The sequence below is a fragment of the Parambassis ranga genome, chromosome 7, assembly GCF_900634625.1.
Source record: "Parambassis ranga chromosome 7, fParRan2.1, whole genome shotgun sequence".
Classification (NCBI taxonomy): Eukaryota; Metazoa; Chordata; class Actinopteri; family Ambassidae; genus Parambassis; species Parambassis ranga.
In genome coordinates this window covers 8,131,155-8,157,225 of record NC_041028.1, presented here as the reverse complement: position 1 = coordinate 8,157,225, position 26,071 = coordinate 8,131,155, and the positions used below count along the sequence as shown (strand labels likewise).

Here is a 26,071-nt window from a genome sequence, read left to right as displayed (position 1 = left end):
ATCACCTCTCCCACCTGAATGTGACATTTCTGCGACCCGCACGCAGAAAACTTTACATACCGTATCAAAATATGTCATAACTTTTGTGTTAGGACTCTTCTTATGTAGTAAACTCACTTTAAGTGTTCAGCCGTCAGTAAAACAAACTATTGAATACATTATTTCATCACAGGTTCGACAGGCGACGCCACACTCTGGGCCAAACACAGGTGACGCTGATGTGTTCAGGGTCTACAAGTTATGGGAATTTCGGCACTTTTTAGAACTAGATAAGCCTGCCAAGGAGAGACGACTCTAACAGCTCTTGAACGCCTCTTTGTTTAATGACCTATGTGTGTTGACACACTTTTCTTTATACACATTAGCTAGCTGGCTAATTATTGAACGTAATTATTATTATTATTTTTTAATCTTGGATTATGGCAATCCATGCTGTGTTTTAATGGTCCAATGGTTTTACATTAGAGCTAGGGGTTAATAGGTAAATGCGACGCTGAGGTATCACCCAGGGGTCCTTATGCATAACGTAAAGTGGGAGGGCAGCAGCGGTCAGAGCAATAAAAAGGCTCAAATGTAAGATTTTTTCCCACTTGTGTCAACCACCTTCAGTGATACACACTTATCACAAGAGGAACAATACATACATACAGACACTATTAAATATCTTCATGCACGATATTGATGTTCAGAATTGGGGTTTGACACAGTTTGTGGTACGACAGCGACACCCTCTGGTGAAAACATGCACTGCATCAAAAGTGAACAAAACAATCAACCAGCCAACATGTGGTCTAAGACAATAAGGCTTTATTTGAAGATGTGAGAAAGAGATGGCAGGTAAATGGCGTTTATCTCAGAGGTAAGCAGTTACACAGGTCAACAGATTACTGCTTTGGCTGCATACATACTCAGTATCTGCACAAATACTTTTATGTGCAATAAGTCTACCACGTGATCTTAAGTGTGAAAGTCTACATCAGAGTACCGTTTAACATGCAAAGGTACTACATTTGTGTATCTGTCTAATTTGAATTGGTTTTCCTACCTACTGTATGCACTGTAGCATGTTTTAAGTTTCACTGAATCTACAGTTCTAACCTCAAGTACAACTTCTACAAAAAAAAACACATGCAGGCAGAGTAAAAGTTGGTGACCTCACCGGTGTGTAAGTACATCCCAGCAGAGAAACATGACAAACCTTTAACATACTGCCCACTGAAGCTTTTAGGGTCAAACACCTCTGAAGAAAAAAAAAACAAAGTACAAATAAAGACAAAACTCTAGAACTCATGCAGACAATGGAATGTAAACCCTGACAATGAAACAGAAAGCACAGAGGATCTAAAACCATAAGAGAAAAGGCAGTTATGGTGGCCAATGATGGCTGAAATCAGGTAACTGCTACTGTTTGTTTGAGGCTTTGGATGCACATTGGGATGCATTTTATGTTATCACAGGAACAAATGGCACTTCATATTTAATTTCACAGCTTCTCATATTCAATATTTGGGTATTATAACACATTCCATCTGAAAATTAAAAGTGAAACAGGCTGATAAGAAAATTGGCACAGAGTGGTGACAAGGCCACTATGTCTGAGCCCTACTGTAGTTATGTGTAAAATGCAATCCCTTCACAGTATCAGAGGTTAACTGAAAAACAAATTCCATCTGCAGCAATTACATGAATATATAGACCACTGCATTCTGTATGAAGATACAGAAACAACTAAATCTGAGGTAAACATAAAGGCACCCAGGCTATGAGGGGAGCAAATTAATTAAGAAAGATGAAAGTCTCTCAAAGGGAAAACATCCTCACAGTCCATTGTCTTTCATTATTTATCTGCAATAGGAAAAAAATACAGCACTTAAAAAATAATGAAGCCAGGTGTGAACGGGCCTGTGGCACAGGAGCCGTTCCCTGGACCTGAGCCTGCTCTGACTATATACATGTATGAATGAACTACACGGCCATGCTTGAATGGATGGACACTAGTCAGGCACAGCCTGGCCTCATCTCACATTCATTACCATTTACTCTGAGATCAAATATGAACTAACAAGATGTGTCAACATCAACACTAAAAATATACCATTTAAATGCCACTGTAGCATGGCCACATAGTGTAGAGATTGTTGTGCAGGTGGACATGAACAATAAATATATAATACATCTTTATATATACACAATGGAATGGAGAGGGGCACAGTGGCAAAGTCTTCTGTCCAATTGTGGTGAAATGAGGGCGGAATTTAAAGGACTCTGGATCTCTTGCTGGCCAGTGAACCATGCTAAAGAATAAAAGAGACGGAAAACCGTTAGCTCAAAGTGGTCCTGTTAGAACACAGTAAGACCAACCAGAGTGTACGAGTGTAATGAATAAAACACAAATAATATCCTCAGCACCTTGGCTTGCTTGTAAAAGTGAGGAGCCAACTCAACCAGCCAGGAAGACTCAACAGCAGTCACGTCACGCATGTAGTATTTAGACGTTTGCACCACTTCATTGAAGACAACCCTGAACATATATTTAAAAAAAAAAAACAACACACACACACAACACACAAATGTTTACAGTGTATGCAAATTGTCCACATAGGCCAAATACACAAGAATATAAAATGTTATATTTTAAAGGATGGTACTGGGACAGCAGCTTAAACATCGTTGTCTGAACAATTTAAATAAACAAGGATGAATAAAGAGAAAAGCAAAAATGAAATCTGTCACTCCTGGTGTGACTGCACAAAGGCAGATTGGTTGGGCTCAGCGTTTCTGAGATACCACGTGCTTGATCTTACAGTGTTCTCAATCAATATTGGACTCATTTCAAACATTTTCCCCTAATAATCATTTAGACCTAAAAACATCAGGAATGTTTGAAAGTCAGGTTTAAAAATTAATCTACTGACCATTTTGGAGGCTTCTCTCCATACAGCACAGAGTTAGGGTGGATGTGAAGCTCGCGATCATCTCGTAAAGTCCTGGCAAAGTAAAAGAATGACAAAGTGTGAAAGGTGATTCAAAAAATGGGAATTTTCAAATAAAAAAAACGTTATCTAATAGAACAATAACAGGGTGCACTCTCACCGGTAGGAACCAGAATGGTGAATGCGGGCGGCGTTAGCAAAAAATCCAGACACAATGCACCTCAAAATCACATCTGGGTCACCTGTGCAAACAAAAAGTAAAAGCAAAATAGTTGCAAGTTCTCCCACTTGTCTCTATTCAGCTCATATGAGCCCACATGAACCATGTAGCTACTACTACCAATACATGCAGCTACCGGCTGATGTCCAATGTTTGTTTGATGTGTATTTGAATGAATGAAACAGTATTCTATCTTGCCGTAAAATAATAACGGTTTATTAACAGGTGACTTAGATTAAATAAATTTAAGTTTCAACTTCATAACAACAAAATAATACCGTTCACAAAGCAATCTTCATACAGTCAAAAAACTGTTCGCTTCCCCATTCATCAGCACCGGATGCTTTAATTTTCCCCACTTAAATTACCTGAGGCAGCCTGTGGCCCTGCCACTCCTTTAGCGCCCCCTAATGCCTCTGACACCTATTTGCAATTACTCAAACATATGGCTCTTACAAACCATTTTTACCTTCGCTGGAAGTCCGTGGCACTTTGAACTTGTTCATGAGACGTCTGAGCTGCTCCCGTACAGTCATGGCCCGTAGCAGACCCTTGTAATTAAGAAAATGTTCCTGACACCACTGAGAGCTCTTCTGGTGCTGCAGGGGGGGAAAGTCACACAGGCTCGATTAGGGTGAGATTTTAATAAAAAAGTATTCACTGCCGCTGACAGTGAGATAGACACTATACCTTAATGAATGCTTCATACACATTCAGCATGGTCAGGTGGTCTCCCTCAGCAACTGCAAATTTCCTGTGCTCACGGGCCTGCGGGGTGAGATAGCAACAAAAAAATGTTATGCTGACTCTGCAGTTCTGCTACAAAATACAACATGCTCTTTCTGGAAGCCTGTTTTTACTTACAGCAGCTTTCTTCTGATTGGGCGGCACCACAAATATATTCTGAATCTGCATCATTGCTGCCATTGTAACAATCTCTTTAGAGCAGCCAAAGTTTCCTGACTCTAGCAGCATCTTAGCAAACATGGGGCTGAGGGGAAACTCAGCCATCCGTACACCCATGGGATCAGTCAAACGGCCATAATGGTCGAGACCTGCCAAGAGACACACAAATAGTGAAGATACTGTGCTTTGTGCATAAACAACTGGGCTTATACACAGAGAATTTTAAACACCAGCCTTGCAACTGAAGGACACCCCGCTGACCGCCTTGTTTCTTACCTCCCAGAGCATAGAGGAGTTCCAAAGCCTGAACCATAGTCTGAGCTGGGGGCGGCTGTTAAATAACAATAAAAAGGGAGATGCATTTTAGGTACAATATTTACTTTAAAATACAGGCTGTGGTGAGAACCTAGTGATAACATATACAAAAGAACTGACTGCATTTACTCATCCTTTCTAATTCCTAATTCCTGTTTAGTACAATCCTTTCACCGTGAGAGCACACACCACAGTTATCCTGTGAATGCACAGTGAGCTACTCACAGAAAGGAAGCTGAACCGCAGCACGTTGTCGATCCCTAATGCTTTGAGCTGCAGGATGACAGGGGCCAGATTTGTGCGCTGCATCTCTGGCACAGTGGAAGCAGGCAGTTTCTCAAAGTCCTCCTCTGATAAAAGGAAGAGAGTCAATAAGAAGAAGGACAATGCACCATTTCTCCCACAGAATCACACTCTGCTACAGCTCTCATATTATACTGCAATATCTCAAACACACATACACATACACACCTGTGTAAAGTCTGAAGCACTTCCCCGGTCGGTTTCTTCCAGCTCTCCCGGCTCTTTGGCTGGCTGAGGCCTTGGAGATGGGAGTGACCACCAGTGATTCGATGGCAGTGCGTGGATTATAGGCTCGCAGCTTGACAAACGCACAGTCGATAACGAATACAATTCCATTTATAGTGATGGAGGTCTCAGCTATGTTAGTGGCCACCACAACCTGGGAGAAAACATAGGGGTATGAGATTGCAAAAGGGGCAACAATTTATTATTAACTGGGCTACTTTTGAATACAATAAATTGACAAAAACAAAAGCAGCACATTCACCTTGCGAACAGAAGAAGGTGCCCGCTCAAAGACCTTCATCTGATCAGCATAAGGAAGACCAGAATACATGGGCAAAACTCTCAGATGTTTCTTCATGCCATATCGTGACAGAGACCTGGCCTGTTCCTGCAGAAGAGACACCACCTTCTCGACCTCCTCCTAACCAGGGAAGAAAACAAGTGCTGTTGTATTTATATACACTTTGTGATGTCAAATGGAAGCCAGTAAATAAAAACAGCAACTAACCTGCCCAGTGAGAAAAGCCAGGACATCGCCATCATCCTCCGTCTCATGGATCTTCAGTACCGTCTCCACCGTGGCCTTCACGTAATCTGGGACGGGACTGAGAGCAAACCGCTTCTCAATTAAAATGAGAGGGCAAACTACGCAGCATTTCTTCAGTTGCACGTCTGTGTGTTGACTACCTGACAGTGTAGAAGATGTCCACTGGAAAGGTGCGTCCCTCTACTGTCAGAATTCCACACGTATCCTTGTTTGGATCCCCAGACTCGTTCAGGTTGAAGAACTCGTGGAATTTCTTCAGAAAATGACAAAAATCTTCTTTTTTAAAATATTCATACATTTCTTAGCAGCAACACTAAACAAATACTCCACTTGCCCTCATCCTGACATTTTAAGAACTTACTAATGCATTATGCAGAAATAATTTTCATGTGCAGATAAAAGTCTTTTTAGACAGAAAGTACAGTAGATGCCTGATATGGCAGTTCAGCTGACTGGCTTAAAGCTGTGCTGCACAGTCGTGACCTGATTGTGTCTTTCTATCATCAGGGTATCGCAGAGGCTTCAGTACAATGTGATCTGACCTGACATCAACTTTCCCTGCATCCATTTATCTCTTGTTGTTAATCAAGCATATCAGTTCATCTTAATGATTCAGTCACCTTGGCATCCAGAGTGGCAGAGGCCACAATCAGCCTCAGGTCTCGCCGCTTCTTCTGAATCTGTTAAAGAGACAGTGGAAACAGAGGAGGGGAAGAAAACAGTATGTATGGCTAATGAAATACTGATAAAAGTTTGAATTTGTTCCCGTGGCATTACCTTTTTAAGCAGCCCAATGGCTATGTCTGTGTACAGTGTTCTCTCATGTGCTTCATCTAACATTAACACGCTGAGGATGACAGAACAAAGTTACCAACATAAAATCCTGTTCTGGTTGCAAAAACATACAACAACAACTTATCAATCACTCTGCAGACATTTACATTTAAAGAATAAGCTGCCTGAACTTGATGCCTGAACTTGGCAGCATCAACACACAACACTCTCTTCCAACAGTTAACGTCACCTTGACAACAATGTCAATGACAGAGAAACGAGCCCGGGTAAAAAAAGTTTACTCTAATACTCTACTAATACTGAACTGACATTCTGTTTTGGCTATTACCTCACTGAGAAGTAAAAAATATGCAGGGAGCAGGAAATATTTACAACATGTACCTGTACTTCTTCAAAAGAGGATCAGCCATCATCTCTCGCACCAGCATGCCATCTGTTAGAAACTGAAGCACACAGGCACAACGACATTTAAGTAGTGAACAATACTGATCATTGGTCAGGATTGCACACACTGATGGACACCCTCACTACAAACAGCAGTGGTCACAGTGTATGTAAAACATGAATCTAGACACTGAGCAGTCAAAGAGGAAGTGAAGTGATTAAAGTAATAGTCCAACATGGGAAATGAACCTGTCCCTTCTGTTTTTTTAGTTCATTTGAGGCTGTGTTTGGTGCCAGCTACCTTGATCCTTGTGGCGTGTGGATCAGAGCAGTCATCAAAGCGGATGGTGTAGCCCACTTCATGGCCCACCAGGGCCCCTCGCTCCTCCGCAATACGGTTAGCTACCTATGAGAAGAAAAATATAGCAAGTTCTAAATCAGAAAAGTGTCCTTCAGTGTGTCTGTGTGTGTGTGTGTGTGGACTAAACTCCTTTGCAGCAAAGTGAGCACTGGGAGGGCATCAGTAAAACACTTACAGAGATAGCAGCCACACGTCGAGGCTGCGTCACTCCAATCACTTTCCCCTCTGCTGCCCAGCCAGCCTCCAGCAGGTACTGATGGAAGTCAGATGAAAGAGGAAGGTTGATCCAAAACAAGAAAGAAGTACAAAGCATGAACAGCAGACTCTGCATAAATTAAGCTGCAGCTGATGTGGTCCAAACCTCGTTTAAAACAAAATGAAAAAAGCAACTAAGCACGAAGACAAGGTCATGTCAAACCTCTGTGGGAGTATATCCACATGAAGGGAGTCAGGCCACTGCAGCATTGTTCTGACTAGATTTGGTGCATGTTTGACTTTGAGGATGTTTTGCCCTTTTTAGAGAAGCCTTAACAAATGCTCTGCATCAATTTTCACACACTTTAAGCTGATTTTTAATCATACTAACCTGAGGTATCTGTGTAGTCTTTCCACATCCTGTCTCACCAACTATTATTACTGTCTGGAAGCTTTCAACCAAGTATAGGATGTTGTTTCTGTGCTGGATTGGGGAGGAAAACGTACATAAACATCACCAACATAACAAAGCAAACTCAAGTCTTAGTAAAGATCACCCCTGTTCTGTACAGAAGTACTATGAAACCTTGAAAACAGGAAGTTTCTGTCGCTGTTTCTCTATGGAGAGGGCGGTGTGGGGGTTGAAGATGATGGGGGGACCAGTGGTCTCCGAGTTAAGATCCCGTTCCTCTGAGATCCCCGGAGCCTCAGTGCCTGGAGCGAAGCAGATGGTGAAGATGAAAATCGGATGTTTTATTTAAACGTACAGTTTAAATTTACAGCAGGCTGAGGATTCAAACAGGATGGCAGCCAGGGTTTGGTGCAGCGCCCACAATGTGTTAAGATCCACGAAACAAAGCAAAAAGCGACCATTTCCATTTCATGTGTGTCGCTTGTCGCTTTGTCGCTTACAGCCCGTGTAATGATGGTTATTATTATTATTAACATGGCAGATTACACCACTGACTCCGCGCAGCTTTAAGCCGAGCTGAACTGCACGGACTGCAGACAGCACGCAGCTGCCCTGAACGCCGCCGCAGCCACCGCGACACCCGCTCATTCATAACAGCAGCTGCATGTTCGCTAATACGCACCAGAAAAAATACTTCAAACGTCGAATTCAATTATTTTTCGTACTTACCCGGCTTCCAAAATTTCATCGTGGAGAGGGGAGCCGCCATCTTGGCTTCTACGTCACATACTTTTTTTCCCCCCTTTCCTGTCGGTGACGTCATGATGTTAGCTTTCACTACAGATTTGTGAATGATGTCAATAAACAATGCAGGTGTTTAAAGAATTACCTGAAAAATGTTGAACCTATAAGTAAATAGAAACAGTAATAAATACAATTAACTTTAATTCCTTCACAGTATGACTTTTATGAGTATGAATAAAAATTTAACTCCCAGTAATTTGATATTGATAGATTTTAAAGGTTTTTGAAAAATGCAAACAAACAATGTCATTAAGTTGTTAACTGTAAAAATCACAAATGTTACCTCCTACCAACAGGGTAAACCACCAACAATCAAGAACGCATGATTATTTAGAGCCATGGCTGTGCAGTCAAAAAATGTGGTTATAATGGAAGTCTGTATGGGATAAAAATGGCCACGAACAACACATTAGGGAGAAAAAATGAAAATCCAGTGCTGTGAAAAAACTAATAATGCAATAAAGTCAATTTTTTTTACTGATGTTTGACATGACCAAGACTGTAATAAAGGTTAAAAAAAATCCCGTCCACATTCACCTTTTCTATTACAAATGAGCAATTTTGTGTTTTTTTTTCCAATTTTCAGCACCACCCCTTATGAAATTGGTGAATAAAGGGTTAAAATCCTGGGGGAAAATGATTTTTTCACTACTGTTGATCAGAACTGAAGTTAATTAAAAGGTCTATGAAAAAAAAATTCAAAAAAATATTTATCTGATATATTTTTAAAACCGTTAAAATTAGAGGACATTTTTGTCGCGAACAACATGAAAGGGGGTAAAATTTGCCCACAGTGTACTGTTGACCTATGAGAATTTTTTAAATCATATTAACAACATTTATGTAAAATTAAGCTTGTTGAGCAAAAATTATTCAATTTGCTCACATATTGACAAAGTTATGGCCAAAATAAACAGAAAAATTACTCTCAGAGGACAAAAATGTCCCGAACAGTGCATGAGGGTTAATACAGCTCAGTGTATTTCAGTAGTCATATGAAAACAAGCCAAAACTGGATGCTACAAATAAAAAAATAAAATAAATCAATAAAGAACAGAAACTCTTTGAAAATGGAGGCCAAATAAAGCCCATGTTTAATGATTCCCAAAAGATTTGATCAGAAAATACAATCCTCTCAAACACCAGCTGCATATCTAATATAACAGTATCATTACAATAACTTTGCAAGAACTGCTTTTTTTAAAAGTTGTTCATTATAAAATACTGAGAAATATGTTACATCAAACAAGATATAACATGAATACAAATAAATCAGTGTAATACGAGGTGGATTTAACAGAAAGGGACATATTACAGAATTTAGTTTAAATTAATGTCATAACAACAGATAAGACTTTTGATCTGGAAGCTACGTGTGAGGAAAAACAATAAATAACTTTACCTTCCTAACTAATGCCATTAATAAATGACATCTAGACGCATTAAAAGCAAATCATGGCAGTGCACAGATCAGGATGAACTTAAATCTGTTAAACATTTGCATCAGGACACAATATGCATGTTTCCTCCCTCTTTGCTGTGATTATTGAATTAATTTCTATGAAGCCACATTATTTGGAATGACTGATATGACAGCACATTAATACTACTGCCATTGGGACAGAATATTTGCAGATATGTGCATCTTACAACCAGCATTTGTTTTGAGGTTAAATTTTAAATTTCACTTGTTATTAAATACAATTCTTCAGCTTTGTTAGCGACAAGAAATTTTAGAAACAATAACATTTGACAAATTTAATTAAAAATGAAATGTTTATATCTATTCCAACAAACATTGTCATGCATGAAGACAAATGACTCTTATCTTAAGGGACCAGTGTGTAGGGTATAGAGGGATCTATTGGCATAAATGCTAACCAAGGTTTTCATTTGCATATCATCCTTGTAGCTCTAATTTACAGGCTTAGAATTAGCTCCTTATATTTGCCTATTTTGCCCTAGTAGCTAATAACAGGCAGACCCACCACTGGTTCTAGACAGCATTTACCCTTTGTCACATTTAGAGCACCAGTTGGAAGACAAAGAAGATGAAGTGGTTCTTGGCAAACATGTTGTGTTTTGACGAAGACTAACAGCCAACATTTAAAAGATAAATGAAGTGTTACAGTAAAAGTTGGGATAATGTGATTGTTAAAACACAGTTGGTGAAGGTCTCCTTACTTTCAAAGTCAGAAATTCTATTTTTCTACTAGGAATGACAATGGCAGTTGTACACAACACCATGTTTAGTATTCCTACACATGTAGAGAGGAAGGGAGGAAAGAGAGGTTTCCAGTTTTTGCAACTTCACCACTAGATTCCAATTAACTCCTCCATACTGGTCCTCTAAATCCACACACACACACACAGCCACACACTATAGTTGATAACCTACATATTTCTCAAAAAGGCAAACATAATTAACGCTTCCAAGGGTGATTGAAGAATGAAACCACAGAACTGTCACCTAGTAGTTCTGTACATCCGATATGCTGAAGTTTAAGCTGACACTTTCACACTCATGGACTGATTGAACCCTAACTGACTTAATAGTGACACGTCTCTGGCTAATGAGCAATTAACCAGTTTCTCTTTGTTCAAAGTTCAATTGATGTCACAAACAAAGAAAAGTGAGATGACCAAGAAAATGAATTCTGTATTGTATCAATGTACTGTTTCAAAATCTGAGCCTTATCCAGGCTCAGCCAAAACTGTATGATTTTAGTGTTTTGTCAGAAACAATGAATATGAAGTGAGGAAGGAAATATAGCACATGGAAAATGTGACTGAAGGCTCCTTAAAAAGGAACCCCCAAAACTAGTTAGCTGAACAAGTTCATCACTGTGTTGTTGCCGGATCTTGTCTTTCAAACTATCCCATAATGCACTGCACTTGTCATACTGTATGTAGGAGCGCTGACACCTCCCCAAACTATGAAGTTCCTGGGTCTTGACAATTTAGTTCAACAGAAATGTTCATATTGAGTGTCCTGTGGGTTCCTCTCAGTCAAAGTGTAGAGCTGTGTAAAAGATTATCCACACCACCTGGTGAAGAGAAGACAAAACATGAATGATTAGACACTAATGATCATATTCATACTGGCACAAAGCAAAAAAATAACTGGGTCTCTTTATGAACCTCTGTTTCAATTTGCATTAATTGTATAATAGCATCCCTACCAGAAACAGGGCAAAAGATGTCATGAACCCTTCTTTGGTGAGTTCCCACGTGCCTCCATATTCTTCCTCGTCGATCTGCTGAAAGCTGCTGAAGTACACATACAAGACACCAGCGTTGATGATGCAGAATCTAAAAGAGAACACAAAGATGTCAGTACAGTCTGAAATAAAGAGAGGCTCCGTGAAAGATGTACGGTTCAGGTAAAGTACTTACATGGCTATTCCCAGAAACCCTTTCAACGGTGCAACACCCCATATCACACCAAGGATAACTGCAATGATTTGTCGGAGCCAGTAAATCACATCTAAAAACTCATCCTGTGAAAGAAACAATTAAAAAACAGAATGTTTCAAACAGTGTTAGTTAACAATGTGCATCAGAATTTATGATATTATTCTTTCATTTCTCCTCTTTCTAGTCTAAGAGGTGTATTTTAAGCACAAGCATGTAGTGGAAAAGCACGCCCTTATCAAACCACGATGCAGGTTGTGAGGGCTTGTTCATTTCTTCCTACAACAGACAGAGCTCATTATACTGGAAGCCGTCTTTTGTGGCACTAACTATGAAATTCTCAGGGATCACTGTCAAACACCCCCTGGTTCCTTACAGAAGGAATTGCTGCTTTTCTGCTTTCCACTCACAATCTTTAGGGTTGGAATGCTTGTTGATCAACACAAGAAAATTGGATGGTTATAACTGAACCTGAGCCTTATTTAAAAGCTCCTGGATATATCTTTTTTAAAACGGTCTACTAACTAAGACCTGAATAATCCTTAGCATAGCAGCTAGCTCTTGTTAGCCACCTTTAGTAACACTAATAAGTAAATGTGTTTCCAGAATTTTGAGGTAAACTATGGAAAGCGCAATCACAGAGAGCTGAGCTTAAAAAAGAAACTGTCTGACCTTCTCTTCCCAGATAGCATTACTGTTGAAGGCTTTGGTCCATGTGGACTGTTTTACACCTCCATTCAGCAGATGACTTTCTTCTTTCCGCTTTGAACTGCTCGTCATTCTTTGTGGTTTGCTTCAGGTGCACGCCTCAAAAAGTTAGAATCCGATTGTAATGGCAGCTAACGCTAGATTTTAATCTCCAGCAGTGACCACAGGCAAAAAGAGAGACAAATATTAAGAGGTATTAGGGGAACCTACGCTCCGCTGAGCTGACAGATTTTAGTCGCTAACCGTGAAAGGGTTGGCGCATGCGCAATATCGTTTGACCCATGTACCAACAGCCAATCACAAAGTGCGACGTTTCTGTGCTTCTACTGCAAAAAGTTCGATGAAACCTACAGCGACCCCTGATGGTGAACAACTACAACTACAAGATGTTACCAAAGGTGCAGAAAAAACTAACAAATGATTTATACCCACCAACATGTTATCGAATCATACAGATACAGAACAGTTCCTCACATATAAAACGTCATTTTTACATTTTATTTTATTTTGGTCACACACCTCTTGCACAAAATACAAATATTGCATTTTAGAGCTGCAACAATCAATCAATTAGGATTAAGAATTACTTTATTAATAACCGTAGGGAAATTGGGTTGTAGTACCAGCAGCATACATACAAAAAATGAATAATAAAGATCATTAAATATATACAGGAACAACTCCTATATATATACATATACAGAGTTAATGTAACTGAGAATTTTAAAGTGCACCTTATTAGTCAAAGCCTGTGAGCACAGTTCTGACAGTCACAGATGAGTTAAGAGTCTGATGGCGGGCGGCAGGAATGAGTTCCTGTACCGTTACTTAGAGCAGCCAGGGTGGCTGCTGTGGAGTCTGTTGCTGAAGCTGCTTCTTGGTTTGTCCAGTCAGTCAAAAAAAATTGTAAACAACAGAATCATTTTGACTGATTGATATTGAAAACACACACTTGAAAGACTTGGTTAATCAAAACTTTTTGTTTTTAATAGCCTACTCAAAGGACAATGAAGACATGAAAAACTAGCCTATGTGACAATGATTTGAATGAAAAAGCAAACCGTAATATGACAAACCCCCAAATGTGACCATGGAAGAGAGAACATCCCCAGAAGCACCAGGGAAAGACATTTTACTGTATACTATGTATCTTTGCACTGTACTGTCATTCTCTCTGCTGTCCAGCAGAGGGCTTAATTTATGATAGTTGAGCCTCATTTACTCAGTCATGTGCCAACTTCCATTGATACACACTGTACACTGTTTAACCTTAAGTGACTTGCTATGACTCACTTAACTGATGTAAATACAGTGATGTGGCTCAGTCTAAACCCCCAGTGACAACGATTTCTACAACTTTCCAGTAATAGGATGTGAAAGATTACATTAAATTAAATTATAATGAAAACAAACATTGTTTTAAAATAGAATAAACTTCAAGCGGAGCAACAAATGTTTCAGCAATCACAATGAAAATATGGTTCAATGACGTTTATCAGTACATCAGTAGCTTGTGTGTTTTAAAATCATTCTGTATAGTGAAAGTAAATAAACATCCAAGTTCAGCTACACTATCACTTTTTGTGATGTTTTATATTTACATGTAAATAAGAAGTCATGGTGTGTTTGTGTGGGGTGAGTGGGGTACCGCTGTACTGTCTCTTTAAGAGAGGTTACCTGGGGGGGGGGTACAGGTGTGAGCTGCCGTAACATCACCGGGACTTAACGCTTTCAAACGCACAAACACGACCCCTCCTCCTCTCTGCCTCCCATCTCCTCTCCCCGGTGTCGGTGGGTCAAAGGCAGGACGTGATGTCTGACTCACTTCTTCTGCTCTCTGCACGGTGGAGCTCGAGCTCTCACGCCAACTCCACCGTCAGTGACGTCTACGTCACGTGTCCGTCTCTTCCCTCGGTACGTCCGTCGTATTTTCCTCCCCTCCACTGCCTGCTTTAACACTACACCGAGAACCACTCGAAATAAACAAGCGCAAAACACCAAAGCGGAGCCGCTGGAGGGACCGCGTTGACTCCTCCAGTGTCACGTTTATCAGCAGCCGATGGACAGAGGGGGTCTTCCACCTATAAGTTACCATCAGTGAAGCCCAGAACCTCCGGTCCGCTTCTGGCTCCACTGAACCCCCTTGTATCAATGTAAACTTTTTAATTCCTTCCCCGCTTAAGCTGAGCTCCGACAAGACGAGGTGAGTGTGGTTTTCATTTGTACAAGTGTTTCACCTTTCTCAAACTTGTCATCGTGGAGCCTTACCTTTGCGGGCTTTGGTTCAGCGGTGCTGGCCAGCTGCATGTCGCCTGCTTAAAATGGCGACAGCCGAGTGGGAGGGAGGGGGGAGTGTGTGTGTGAGAGAGAGAGAGTGTGTGTAGTTTTTTTTGGGGAGGCTTGCCTTTATCCCCTCCGCTCTGAATTGCGTACCTCAAAACCTGTAATGCAGACGAGCCCATTAAGTTGGGGATCACTCCGCCTAAGTTGAGCGGAAGATGCATCATTTTCCGAAATGTGTGTGTGTTGCCGCTGCGCACTGACACTAACGTGTATCTGTGTGTATTTCACATTCTTTATTTCACACTATTTACAGTCAGCTGTTGTCTATTTGTTTTGAGAAAAACGTGTAAATAAGCCCGGTGTCTTCTGTTTAGGATATGAATGAAGAAGTTGTAAATAACTTCCCGTGCACTTGTGACTCATTGTTTTTCTTTTTTAAAAAATAATCTATGACTTGAGCCTGTGTGTAAACACCTAACAGAATATTTTTAAATCAAAGCTGGCTTTCATGTTTTATTGCCTCTGACAGTCGGTGTGCAAGCTGCTGCCTCAGTTATTTATCATGTCAGTGCTGTCATGAGTGTGTGTGTGACTCCTGGGATTAGAGCAAAGCTTTCCCAGACAGCTAATTTGTGTCTGATGTCCACGTGAGTCTCAGGCACAGACACACAGCTTAATCCAGCTATCTTTTACTGTTAGAACAAGCCTATAAACTGACTTTTTACTACTCATGATGGAGTGTAATCTGAGCGTGTCTCTCATGGTTAAAAGCAGGCAGACTTATGATTATTGTTTTTGATTTGCCTTACTGTAATTTATTGGGTTGCTGTGGTGATGGCTGGAGCTCAGTGACTTTACATCTCCGCCCCCTCCTGCTGTCACCACCCCCTCTTTCTTCTTCCTTTTTCAGGTTTCATTAATCCCTGCATCACTTAGGCCTACTAAAATGTTGGCCTTGAACAGTGAAGGAACAGTTTGTTTTCTGTTTCAAGTATCCAATGAAACTGAGCTGTCTTCTATCTTGACCCCAAGTAATGACAATTTACTCGCAGATCTCAACTACAAAATAACAGCTGCCGCTTCACGATTGATTCACACGTCCAGAACGGGCAGGTTAGGGTCAGCAGGAGTAGCAGCCTCCTTCCCCTGCTGCTGCTGCTGCTGCTGCCTTGGCTGGTGAACAGCTTGTGATGTCAGCCATTTTAGGTTGGACAGCACAGAGCATGGTGCTCTGCCGCCATTTTTCTTTCCCTCCCCTCTCTCAGCAACCCAGTTCTAACACATGCAGTGGCCACAGCAATGCAGCCGTTTGCAGCCCACGCAGCCATTCACTCCCCGACCTAACAGCAACCCAAACACAGATGGGGTGACACTGCAGGGACATGGTCATTGAGGTTTTCTTGTTGTTGCCAGCATTGTGTAAGAAGTTCACATACACAGAGGTGCTTATGCTGGAGAGCAGTGTGTGTGTGTCAACAGTATTGTGGAGCCCTGGAGTAAGACGGATAGATAGAGAAGGGTTGGTTGGTTGCTGGGAAGGTGTGGACTTGGTAATTAGCTCGCATACACTTGGGGTTTAAGGTTGTTCTGAAGTCCTTTCTGAACAAGCCTGTATCAGCCAGATTTTGGGGCCTGTTTATGTGTCCATGCCTTCAGTGCGTACAGTGAATGTAGGAGCCTCTTTGCATGACTTGGGCCACGGCAGGCCAAAAAACGAGAGCCACAGAGCGTAGTGTAGGGGAACAGGGCAGATGTCTGGACAGAGAGTTCACAGGAAGAGACGGCATCAGCTCTAGCCAATGGCGTGCCTTGGCGATGGCGACCACACCTAGCAGAGAGACATCAACACCGCGTGAGGGAGGCACTGAAATAGGAGCAGGGCAGGGACTCTCCAAATACCACTCACAGGGGTGTGTGGAACAAACAAGCCCCCGCTAGAGCCAGGGACTGGATGGCATAGGAGATGCGTGCGTGTGTGTAGGTCTCAGTAACCATGTGTGCATGTGTTTACCCTCATGTGTGTGCTTCAGAGAAATGAGCTGGTGGGAGAGGAAGAGAGAGAGAGAGAGAGGGGGTAGGAGGTGGTTGCCATGGGGACAGTAACACACCAGTGGCGCTGCCGACCTGTCTCCCTGGGCCAAACTTGCTCGAAGAGGGAGGAGAAGAAGGAGTGGTGGGAGGGAAGAGAAGCAGAGACTGTTGTAGAGGGAGGTGGGGGGAGTGAGGGTGAAGAGAAGGGGAAGAAAGATGAGTGGGGAGGCAAAAAAAAGGTTGCCTGTTTTGTACACCTCTTCCTCTGAGAGAACATTTGTTTCACACTCAGATATCAACTCATACTCTCAGCAAGGTGATGAGATGAGTAGTTAGCATGCAGCTATACTAAGCAGCCAAAGCTCTCGTATGTATGTGTGTCTATTATTGGTCTGGAAATAGCAAAGGCCTAGAGACGAGTCAGGGCAGCATTGAAAAGAGGTCATGCTGTGCTGAGCCACTGATGAGACATAGATACAATGAACCATGAGGTCAAAAACATAGTGTGTCACTGGGAGAGTCTTACACACCCGGGAAAAAAATGGCAGCCTAACTACCTCAGTAAACAAGCCTTACACACAGGCATGCAGGCAGCCACCCCCGCACGCCACACACACACACAAGCTCACATGCGCCCCCACCCCACCTCCTCTCCACTCGCACAGGAAACCCACACATGCAAATGCTGACACACATAACAGACACAAACCCACCATCCATCGCCACATGGTCAATCTATGTATGTGCAAAATTAAAGTCGTCAGGGCGATGCACTCACACTCCAGTGTCAACTCGGGCTTTGCTGAGACGTGAGCTGCTCGTTTTGGTCGGCTCATATCATTTCCGGTCCTCACCTGTATGAGATCTCTGTTCTCGCCTCACTGAGGCACAATGTTTTTGCCATCTGCTGATGTGTGTTCACACAGTTGTGGTTTCTTCACATGCCATCAGTGTGATGTGTGAAGTTAACTCACCACTGAGGCTTTGTCAGTCAGTCTTAACAGCTTTCGATACGTGCAAATGGGATTTTATGCTTAGTACGAAGATGTGTGTTAACTGCTTGTCTTAGGTTTAGTGATTGTGCGTGCGTGTACATACACTGAGGCTGAACTCCAGGTTATGTCCACTGACTGAACATTCCAGGCTTTACAGTGCTGTGAGGAGGGAGGGACAGAGGGAAGGATGGATGGTGTGATTGTAGTTTGGAGCAAGAAGAGGGCTTTGAAGCACGGGGGTAGGTAGGGTTTGGTAGACTAGTTGGAAGAGAAGGTAGGGTGGTGGTGTGGGTATCAGAGCGAACAAAATTCCTCACTGAAACACCTCAGTGCTTCCTCCACGATAGTTAACACCCCTCCTCACCCCTAAACCGGCTGCCCATCCCCCACTATCCTCTCCTATTCGCTCCCTCTCTCCTCTCAACTGCCACCCACACCCAGCACAACCACGTGATGGATGGCTGAGACTGCCCACCCCATAAGCCTTTGTGTTGGTCATGTGACCAGCCAGCCTTGGCAGAGTGATGCCCCCTGATGCAGAACTGAATGGCAGGGGAGTAGGAGGGGTGCAGAACAGTCCAAGCCAAGGGCAGTTTCACTCTCTCTCTCTCAGGGGGGTGGGGGTGTGGGGGGCAAGGGGGCATCACGTTCCCTCCACAGTAGCAAACTTCATTTGCCTGTTAACCCCTCACACACAGGTCCATAGAGAGGCTCCTGTTGAAGACAATCATCTGATGTGAGTCTCTTTATTATGATAAAGACAAAACTATTGAATACGGTAACTTCAAATGTCCTTTGTCAAGCTGGGGAGGAAATTGTTGCACGAAAGTGAACTATATACCTTCACTCAGTTAGTGTGTGAAAGGGCATCTGTACACACACACACAGACATGCTGCAGTCCAGTGGGGGTTAACTGGTCTTTGAGCTAATGTACCATGACCTTTGTGTGGCAACCCAAGGATTTGTGTGTGTGGGTACAAGACAACATTTGCCATTGAATGAGTTAGATTTGATTAGAGAAAAGTAGTAGTGGCGGTGCTGTTGAGTTTATTGTGTGTATGGTCGCTCCTCTGAAGGCTCAGGTTTAAAGTGTCTTTGCATGAGCCCAGTGAGTGAAACTTTAGGGTTTCCTGTTGTACTTCTTTCAGCTGTGAACTTTAGTGAGCTTTAGCGGTGCTGTGCATGAGGTGTCATGTCAAGGCAGATTGACTGGGATTGCAGTTGCCCTAGAGCTGTCCTCCAATACTGCATCACTACCTCTCTGTTGGAGGACAGGAGAGAGGGAGGGGAGAAACTCTACAGGAAGCTTCGCCATTTTGTATGGACACAAGGACTCTAGAGGTGTAGTAAAATTTTTAAATTTTGGATTCCAGGTGTGTTTCTGACTGTACTTCTGTCGCCAGCAGGGCCATCCATCTTTCCAGGGAACATCTGTTGAGCACAGCAATTGTCACTCAGTATTAGGCATTACACCTAAGTGTGTTTGGAGCAGTCTTTTACGAAAAGGTGTTTGGTAAATCTACAGAGGCTGTGGATGAAAAAATACAGAATGTGCTCTCTCTGTGGGGGTGTGTCTGAAAGAGGGGAAGTGAGACAGAGTTGCGTTGGGGGAGGGGAAAGAAGGGGGTAGGACAGGAGCTCTCCCAAAAAAGCCTTCAGTGAAGAAGCGGGCTGAGCTTGTTCAATGTCCTCATTAAAAAGATAGCCTTGGGTTTTAAAGGACAGGAGGATAAGTTGATGTTTTTTAAGGTTTGCATGCAGCTCCTGATTTGAAGGGCTTCAGCTGAATTTTTTTTACAAGGCCTTAATGTTTTAACTGGAAAGATCAATTCCTGCATAATTTTTGTGTGGCTGACTGTGGCCTACTAACCAAAACATTCACTAAATTCTTCATTATCTTCCCTTTTTTTCAGGATTTTCTTTAAAAAAAATCACAGTGAGAGCCAGAAGTGGACCCATGGACAAGTCCTGCCATCCTCCCTCCCCCATGCCTGGACTATAGTCTGACAAACCCACCTTCTCTCTCACACCCGACTCTTAGCCATTTGACCAGCCCACCCCACCCTGAGGGCACACTATGGCCAGCAAGAGGAAGTCCACCACCCCCTGTATGATCCCGTGCAAGTTCCGCCCTTTAGATGAAGTGGAACCAGACTTTCCTGTTCTTCTTCGTCAATCCAGGATTTCTGGAGGTGAATCTCAAAGCCCTCACGACCCTGGAGAGTCTTCCAAATCAGAGACAGGGGATGCTGTCAAGGACGGCGGTGGCACTTACACCTGTAAGCCTTGTAACTTTGAAACCCATGACCTTAACTTGTTCCTGGATCACATCTATACTGGGCACCCAGACTTCCGCTCAGACCCCAGCTTCTTTTGTGTGAGTTGTGGGGTTTCAGCACCCAAGTTTGAGGGTCTGGCGTTGCACAATGCCAGGGTTCACCCCAGCACACTGAACACTACTCTTCAGCTAAAGAAGAGGGACAGGAGGATGATGGTAGAGCAGAATCTGATATCTCGGGCAGAGACGGGGAAGGATAGTGAGATTTCCATCACCAAAACTCCAATCATGAGGATGCTGAAGGGCAAATCGGAGCCAAAGCGGATCGTGGTGTCTCACTCTGTCTCTGACGAGCCTTCTTTAGAGCCACACTCCATCTCTGCATCTAGAGAGACTGACAGAAAAGAGGGCACTGCAGTGACAGTAACACATGTTCCTACAATTGTCCACAATGGGACAACAAAGGTCACGCTGCCCTCAGCGATCCAGATAGTCAATGGCTCAGGAGCATTACCAATGCTGAAAACTCCAATCACACAGGTAACTGTTTCGTTCAGTCAAAGTTTATGCCTTCAAGACGTTGTTCTGATTCACAGTAATTCATTTTCTTTACTGTTTTCTTTAGGTGGTTTCAGTCGTTCAAAACAGAAGCCTTCATCATTCTGCGCCAGTCACAGCCTCTAATGTTTCTTCTTCTTCCTCATCTGCTTCCTCAAAAAATCTCCCCAAAGTAATGGTCAAATTATTTGTGTTCTAGTAATGTGAAATTTATCATGTTAGAGCAATGCACTGATTTTTCTTTGTTTTCTCAGGTTATGATTCCTTTGAGCAGCATACCTACCTACAGTGCCTCCATGGACTCCTCTTCCTTTCTTAAGACTTCCTTCAGTAAGTTTCCGTACCCCACAAAGGCTGAGCTCTGCTACCTGACTGTGGTCACAAAGTTCCCCGAAGAGCAGATCAAGATCTGGTTCACAGCCCAGAGACTGAAGCAAGGCATCAGCTGGTCTCCTGAGGAGATCGAGGAGGCCAGGAGGAAGATGTTCAACACCATCATCCAGACAGCACCCACCAACTCTCAGAACCAGACCCAGAGTCATCAGAGCCCAGCTCAACACACTATCACAGTCCTGCCGGCCACAGGGATCCCTCACATTTTGCAGGGATCTCTTGTCAGTCAAGGAGGGGTAATTGTTACACAGCCTGTAATGGCAAATGGTATCCAGGTTAGCAGTGCCCCTGTAGCCCTGGCTGTAACACCTAAGCCGCAGGCAGCAGCCCGACCCATGATGCAGGCCCGGCCTGCTGCAGCCCTGGTGGCAGACAAGGGCGTCAGCATGGTGGTGGGGACGGTGGGCAGCAGCAGTACAGGGAGTAACATCATTAGCAGCAGTCATAGTAGTCGGAGTGGGGGAGGGGGCACAAGCAGTGTTATTAGTAGCAGTCAAGCTAGTGTCATCAACCTTAGTCTAGGAAGCAGTAATCCAAGTAACGCTAAGGTGAGTAGTGTCAATGGTAAACACAGCAGTGGTAATGCCGAGTCCAGTGGCAAAAGCAATAGTAATGTTACCAGCCATGTCAGTGCCAAAAACACTGATATCAGCAAAGCCAACAACACCAGCAGTGTGCAGAATGACGACAAAACCGCCACGGACAACAAAGCTGTTGTCAGCAATGATGAGCAGAGTAAAGACATGAATGATAGCAGCAGCAAAAATGACACAACTAGCACAGATGAGATTGACCGCTCTGCTGATGACTCCCCACCCATCAAAATGGAAGATGCTTCGTCCCCTGCCTCCAAATCCCCTTCCCCCTCTTCTGCACTGCCTCTGAGCAGCACACCCATTAATGCATTCCTCGACCCAAACTTTTACAAGGGCAAGAAGTCCCAGGAGCAGCTTAATGCCCTGAAGAACAGCTTCCTGGTGAACCAGTTCCCTGACCAGAAGGAGGTGGACCGCCTCATTGCTCTGACAGGGCTCACAGTGCGAGAGGTTCGCAAGTGGTTCAGTGACCGGCGATACCACTTTCGCAACCTTAAAAGCGCACGGTCCAGCAGCACAGGTGGACAGAGTAAGCCTGGCGCTGCAGGTGGAACAGGGAGTGATTTAAACACGCCACCAAGCAGCAGCAGCAGCACCACCACCACCACCACAACCCCCAGCACCCACCCCGTTGATCTGTCAGAAGGTAGCAGCAGCAGCAGCAGCACCAGCTCTGCTCCACTGAGCCCAACCACAGCACAGACTCCCACCTCTCCCACCACACTTTCTCGCCGATTCCCCAGACCACCTTCTCCAGATTTCACAGCCATTCGCTACAAGGAGAGAGAACCCCACCAGGTGAGTAATAGGCCCATTGTCTGCCATGTTGCACAGTTTGTTTCTTCAGCCTATTGACCTTGTCCATTTAACTTGTGTGTAGGTTAAGGCCCTCGAAGCCAGCTTTGTCCAGAACCCTGATCCATCTGGAGAGGAAGTAGACAGGCTGCGGTCGGAGACAAAGATGACCAGAAGGGAGATCCACGGTTGGTTTGCTGAAAGGAGGAAGAGAGTGGCTGCTGAGAAAAAAAAAGAGGAGGCAGAGCGAACGTTTAGAGAGGATGAAGATGAGGGGATGGAGACTGATGGAGACAGACAAAGAGACGACAGTTCAGGAGAACTTAAAGTCAACCCTATTAAAATAAATCTAAAGATGCTGAAGGTGACTGAGGCCAGTGGCAAACAGGAAAGCGAAAACCTGGATGGCCAAACTGCTGCACCTCAGCCCACAGCAGCATCCTCCACAAGTCTCGCTTCATCCTCCACCCCAACACCCAAACATTCCCACTCCCCGAAACCCACGGTTATTCGAGGGAAGAAGACAGCAGAGCAGCTACACCTGCTCAAACAAGTCTACTCCCGAACCCAGTGGCCCAGCGCCACTCAGTATGATGAGCTGATCTCGGCCACTGCGCTGCCCAGGCCTGAGGTGGTGCGCTGGTTTGGAGACTCCCGTTATGTGCAGAAGAACAGCCAGCTGAAGTGGCTGGAGTCATACCAGGACATGGCTGTGGAGGAGGACCTGCAAGAGGGGGGCATGGAAATCCTTCAGGATCACCTCCAGCTCCATGGCAGGCTGGATGAGTCACAGGTACTGAGAGCAAGTGATTTTTTTTGTCAGGATATGTTCACTCAGACGAGCCTAATCATGATGAGGATATATTCATACACACTCCAGAGAGTATGTATTGAAACTTACACTTTCCTTATTTAGATTTGTGTGATGAACGGTTTCACACTGTTTGAGATGTGGTTTTTTTTACATGCTGGGTTTGGAAGATATTTTGAGAGCTTACTGCAATTGCAAATGACTAAGCCACAGAAGTGATAGAAAACAGTGAATTTCACTTCCTCATTGCTTCTCAGTGCCGTCAAGGCCAGCTTCAACTAATTAGAACCAATGGATAATTCAAGTGATTGAACTTGAATCCATTGTTCCAGTGCTAACTTGCAAAGGAAAAAAAACATGTATCTGACACAGAATTCCATCCACTCTGTGTTCAGTTTAAGCTTCATGCACATTGTAGGTGCAGCCAGGTTAGGTGCCATGCTTTGTTGTCCTCTTGTTCTGTGATTATTCTTGTCAGGTAAATTATGGCTTCTAGAATATTACTTAACAAATTGTAATGTAAAAATGTGCCTGAGGGTTTTTTAAAAAAATATTTATTTATTTTTGGATTTGCTTAATATGAGTAGTATCCATGAGTCCAACTTAAAAAGTAGCAGGCCAAATCTTATCACTAAAAACATTTTATATTTCAAGAGGGCACATATTTTATGACTGTAAATATTTAGATGGAACTTTTTTTTTCTTCTGACTACACAATATTATCAGTATGTGCACCTAAACCCCATAACATGAGTAATTACTCTCTTGTGAACAGTTGCAGGATCTGACTGACAGAACTGGTTTGACAGCAGACTTGGTGCGATATTGGTTCTCCAAAATGTCTCTGCCACTGCCAGAACAAACGAGTGCTGCTGCTCGCACAACAGAAATAAGACCAGGCACTCCAGGCAGGGCAGCCGAGCCACCGCCGACAGGATCCTCCCCTCTGGAGCCACAGCCAGGAGGCGGGACAGAGGAGAAAATGGAGCAGTCGGTGTGCGGTGTTACACAGGAGGCCAACACTGACAAGACTATGAATGCTACTATAGGTAATCTTGAGTGCCTTGAGTTGTATTTACCACAAAGCATATAATGACATAAGTACCTCTTTTTTTAGTTTTCATTTAGATTAAATATAAGAAAAACTGTGAAAATCCAAATAATGCCTTATAGAACACAGAAAAGCAGCAGGGTCACCAGAAAATATGGCACCATCAAAATTATTCATCTTCCTATTGCAGCTCTGTTAGATTCATTGTCAGGCAGATTGTGCTAAACAGAGCTGAATCACCACCATAAATGTGTATAATTGTGTCTCAGGTGACACAGAAGGTGGAACACAGAACACCAAATGATAATTATGAGTAATAATGGGGCCTGCTGCGACAGGTATTCGTTACAAACCGATGCATGTCTGACACCAGCGAAATTAGATGTGTGTTCTGGAGCGTGTTGTCAGGGCGACAGATTTTTAATTTTCTTTGTTTAATTGCTACAGGAACTGATTGAAGAGGCCTTTTGTGCAACGATGGAGTTTACCACGCGGGGTGGTCTTTGTTCTGGGAGTCTGACTAAAAGACGGCAGATGCGGTTTGTAACAGGATCACGGGATGGAAACGGATCCTAAAACCTTCCCCATCCACCCATCCTTACATACACTCCCAGAGGTTGGCTTGGCCTCCCCCCGATATGCAAGATGGACTCGACGCAACCAACTTCCCAGCCACTCTCTTCTCCTGTTTTGTGCAGTCCCCCCCTCACACACACACACACACACGCTCTCCGATATTCTCCTGTCTGCCATTTTCCCTTCAGAAGGAAGTTCCAGGAGAAGTGGTGGTGGTGGAGGGAGGGGTGAGGCCGCCATGTTTATTCTGCCTTCCTGCTGTGATGGGTTGAAGGAAGAAGAGGAGGAAAAAAAGGGAGAAGTGTGGTTGAGACTGAGACCTCTGCAGACGGGAGGTGGGGGTTGGGTTTGGACAGTTTTGCAAGACGAGGATCAGTCGAGTGTTCAGTCTGTTCATTGTTTAGTTTTGGGTATGTGCAGGTCTTTGCTACAGGGTGCTTGCCAAGTCCTTACGGTGAATTAAAAATACGGTTATTTTCCATTTTTGTTGTTCATGCACTCAAACTTTTGTCATGCTTGCGGCTTACTTTAAACATGCTAGCAGCATCGCAATGGAAACGCACAGCACTGATGTTCATTAGACCATGTGGTCACCTTTTCATTTCTGTACATACTCTGTTAAAAACAGGACAGGAAACTGTCCGATATGGGGAGACATCTGGAATTATTTCCTCTGGGCAAGCACCCTGTCGTGTCTGAAATGGGGAAAAATATATTAAAGACTATGGAATAAGGTTTGTGTTGTAGCATCAAGTGCTTCTTTACGTCACTGACGTTCAAGTACGTTTTGTTTTTATGGAACTTTCTTATCCAATAAATCTGACTGTCAAAGAACTGTGAAGAAATTTTACAGTTCCATACTGTAGGCTTGATGTATCATTTTTACAGATGGTATTTGCAAAATAAACAGAATGTAATAAATGTGTGGCTCTGTGTGTTAATTTTCCTAAGTCAAGCGCTTCAAATGGTGTGCAGTGGTGGTACAGCAACAGTAAGATAAATCTTATTGGTCTTCAGGAGAGCTAAAGATTCAATTTTATTAGTACACGATCAAATACAAGAATCTTAAGGTACTGTCTACAGATGACATATTTACTACTTAAATAGGAACATTTGGCCTCCTGCAAGAAACTACACATGAACACATGTTCCCATATCTTGTTAGTACTAGTATTTTTGGG

The 26,071-nt window shown here is 43.3% G+C and overlaps 3 protein-coding genes across 3 annotated transcripts; 1 reads left to right on the top strand and 2 right to left on the bottom strand.

Annotated features, from left to right (window-relative positions):
• Positions 1–828: 828 nt before the first annotated feature.
• dhx35 (DEAH-box helicase 35) lies at positions 829–8,385 on the bottom strand. Its single transcript, XM_028409567.1, has 21 exons — positions 8,326–8,385; positions 7,771–7,898; positions 7,576–7,668; positions 7,165–7,242; positions 6,930–7,034; positions 6,626–6,687; positions 6,227–6,296; positions 6,070–6,129; positions 5,590–5,702; positions 5,411–5,507; positions 5,165–5,323; positions 4,846–5,056; positions 4,600–4,724; positions 4,336–4,390; positions 4,018–4,208; positions 3,844–3,921; positions 3,623–3,752; positions 3,094–3,175; positions 2,916–2,987; positions 2,410–2,521; positions 829–2,294 (listed from the first exon to the last, which is right to left on the bottom strand). The coding sequence occupies exons 1-21, from the start codon at positions 8,363–8,365 to the stop codon at positions 2,256–2,258; spliced, it is 2,100 nt and encodes a 699-aa protein (XP_028265368.1). The 5' UTR covers positions 8,366–8,385; the 3' UTR covers positions 829–2,255.
• A 1,086-nt stretch (positions 8,386–9,471) lies between these two features.
• On the bottom strand, positions 9,472–12,788 carry rab5if (RAB5 interacting factor). Its single transcript, XM_028411025.1, has 4 exons — positions 12,487–12,788; positions 11,797–11,900; positions 11,583–11,712; positions 9,472–11,447 (listed from the first exon to the last, which is right to left on the bottom strand). The coding sequence occupies exons 1-4, from the start codon at positions 12,592–12,594 to the stop codon at positions 11,406–11,408; spliced, it is 384 nt and encodes a 127-aa protein (XP_028266826.1). The 5' UTR covers positions 12,595–12,788; the 3' UTR covers positions 9,472–11,405.
• Positions 12,789–14,282: 1,494 nt separating this feature from the next.
• On the top strand, positions 14,283–25,811 carry zhx3b (zinc fingers and homeoboxes 3b). The gene is made up of 7 exons (XM_028410064.1): positions 14,283–14,725; positions 19,746–20,650; positions 20,736–20,840; positions 20,923–22,455; positions 22,538–23,245; positions 24,039–24,312; positions 24,762–25,811. Exons 2-7 carry the CDS (start codon positions 19,910–19,912, stop codon positions 24,770–24,772), a joined length of 3,372 nt encoding a protein of 1,123 aa, XP_028265865.1. The 5' UTR covers positions 14,283–14,725; positions 19,746–19,909; the 3' UTR covers positions 24,773–25,811.
• The last annotated feature ends 260 nt before the right edge of the window (positions 25,812–26,071 follow it).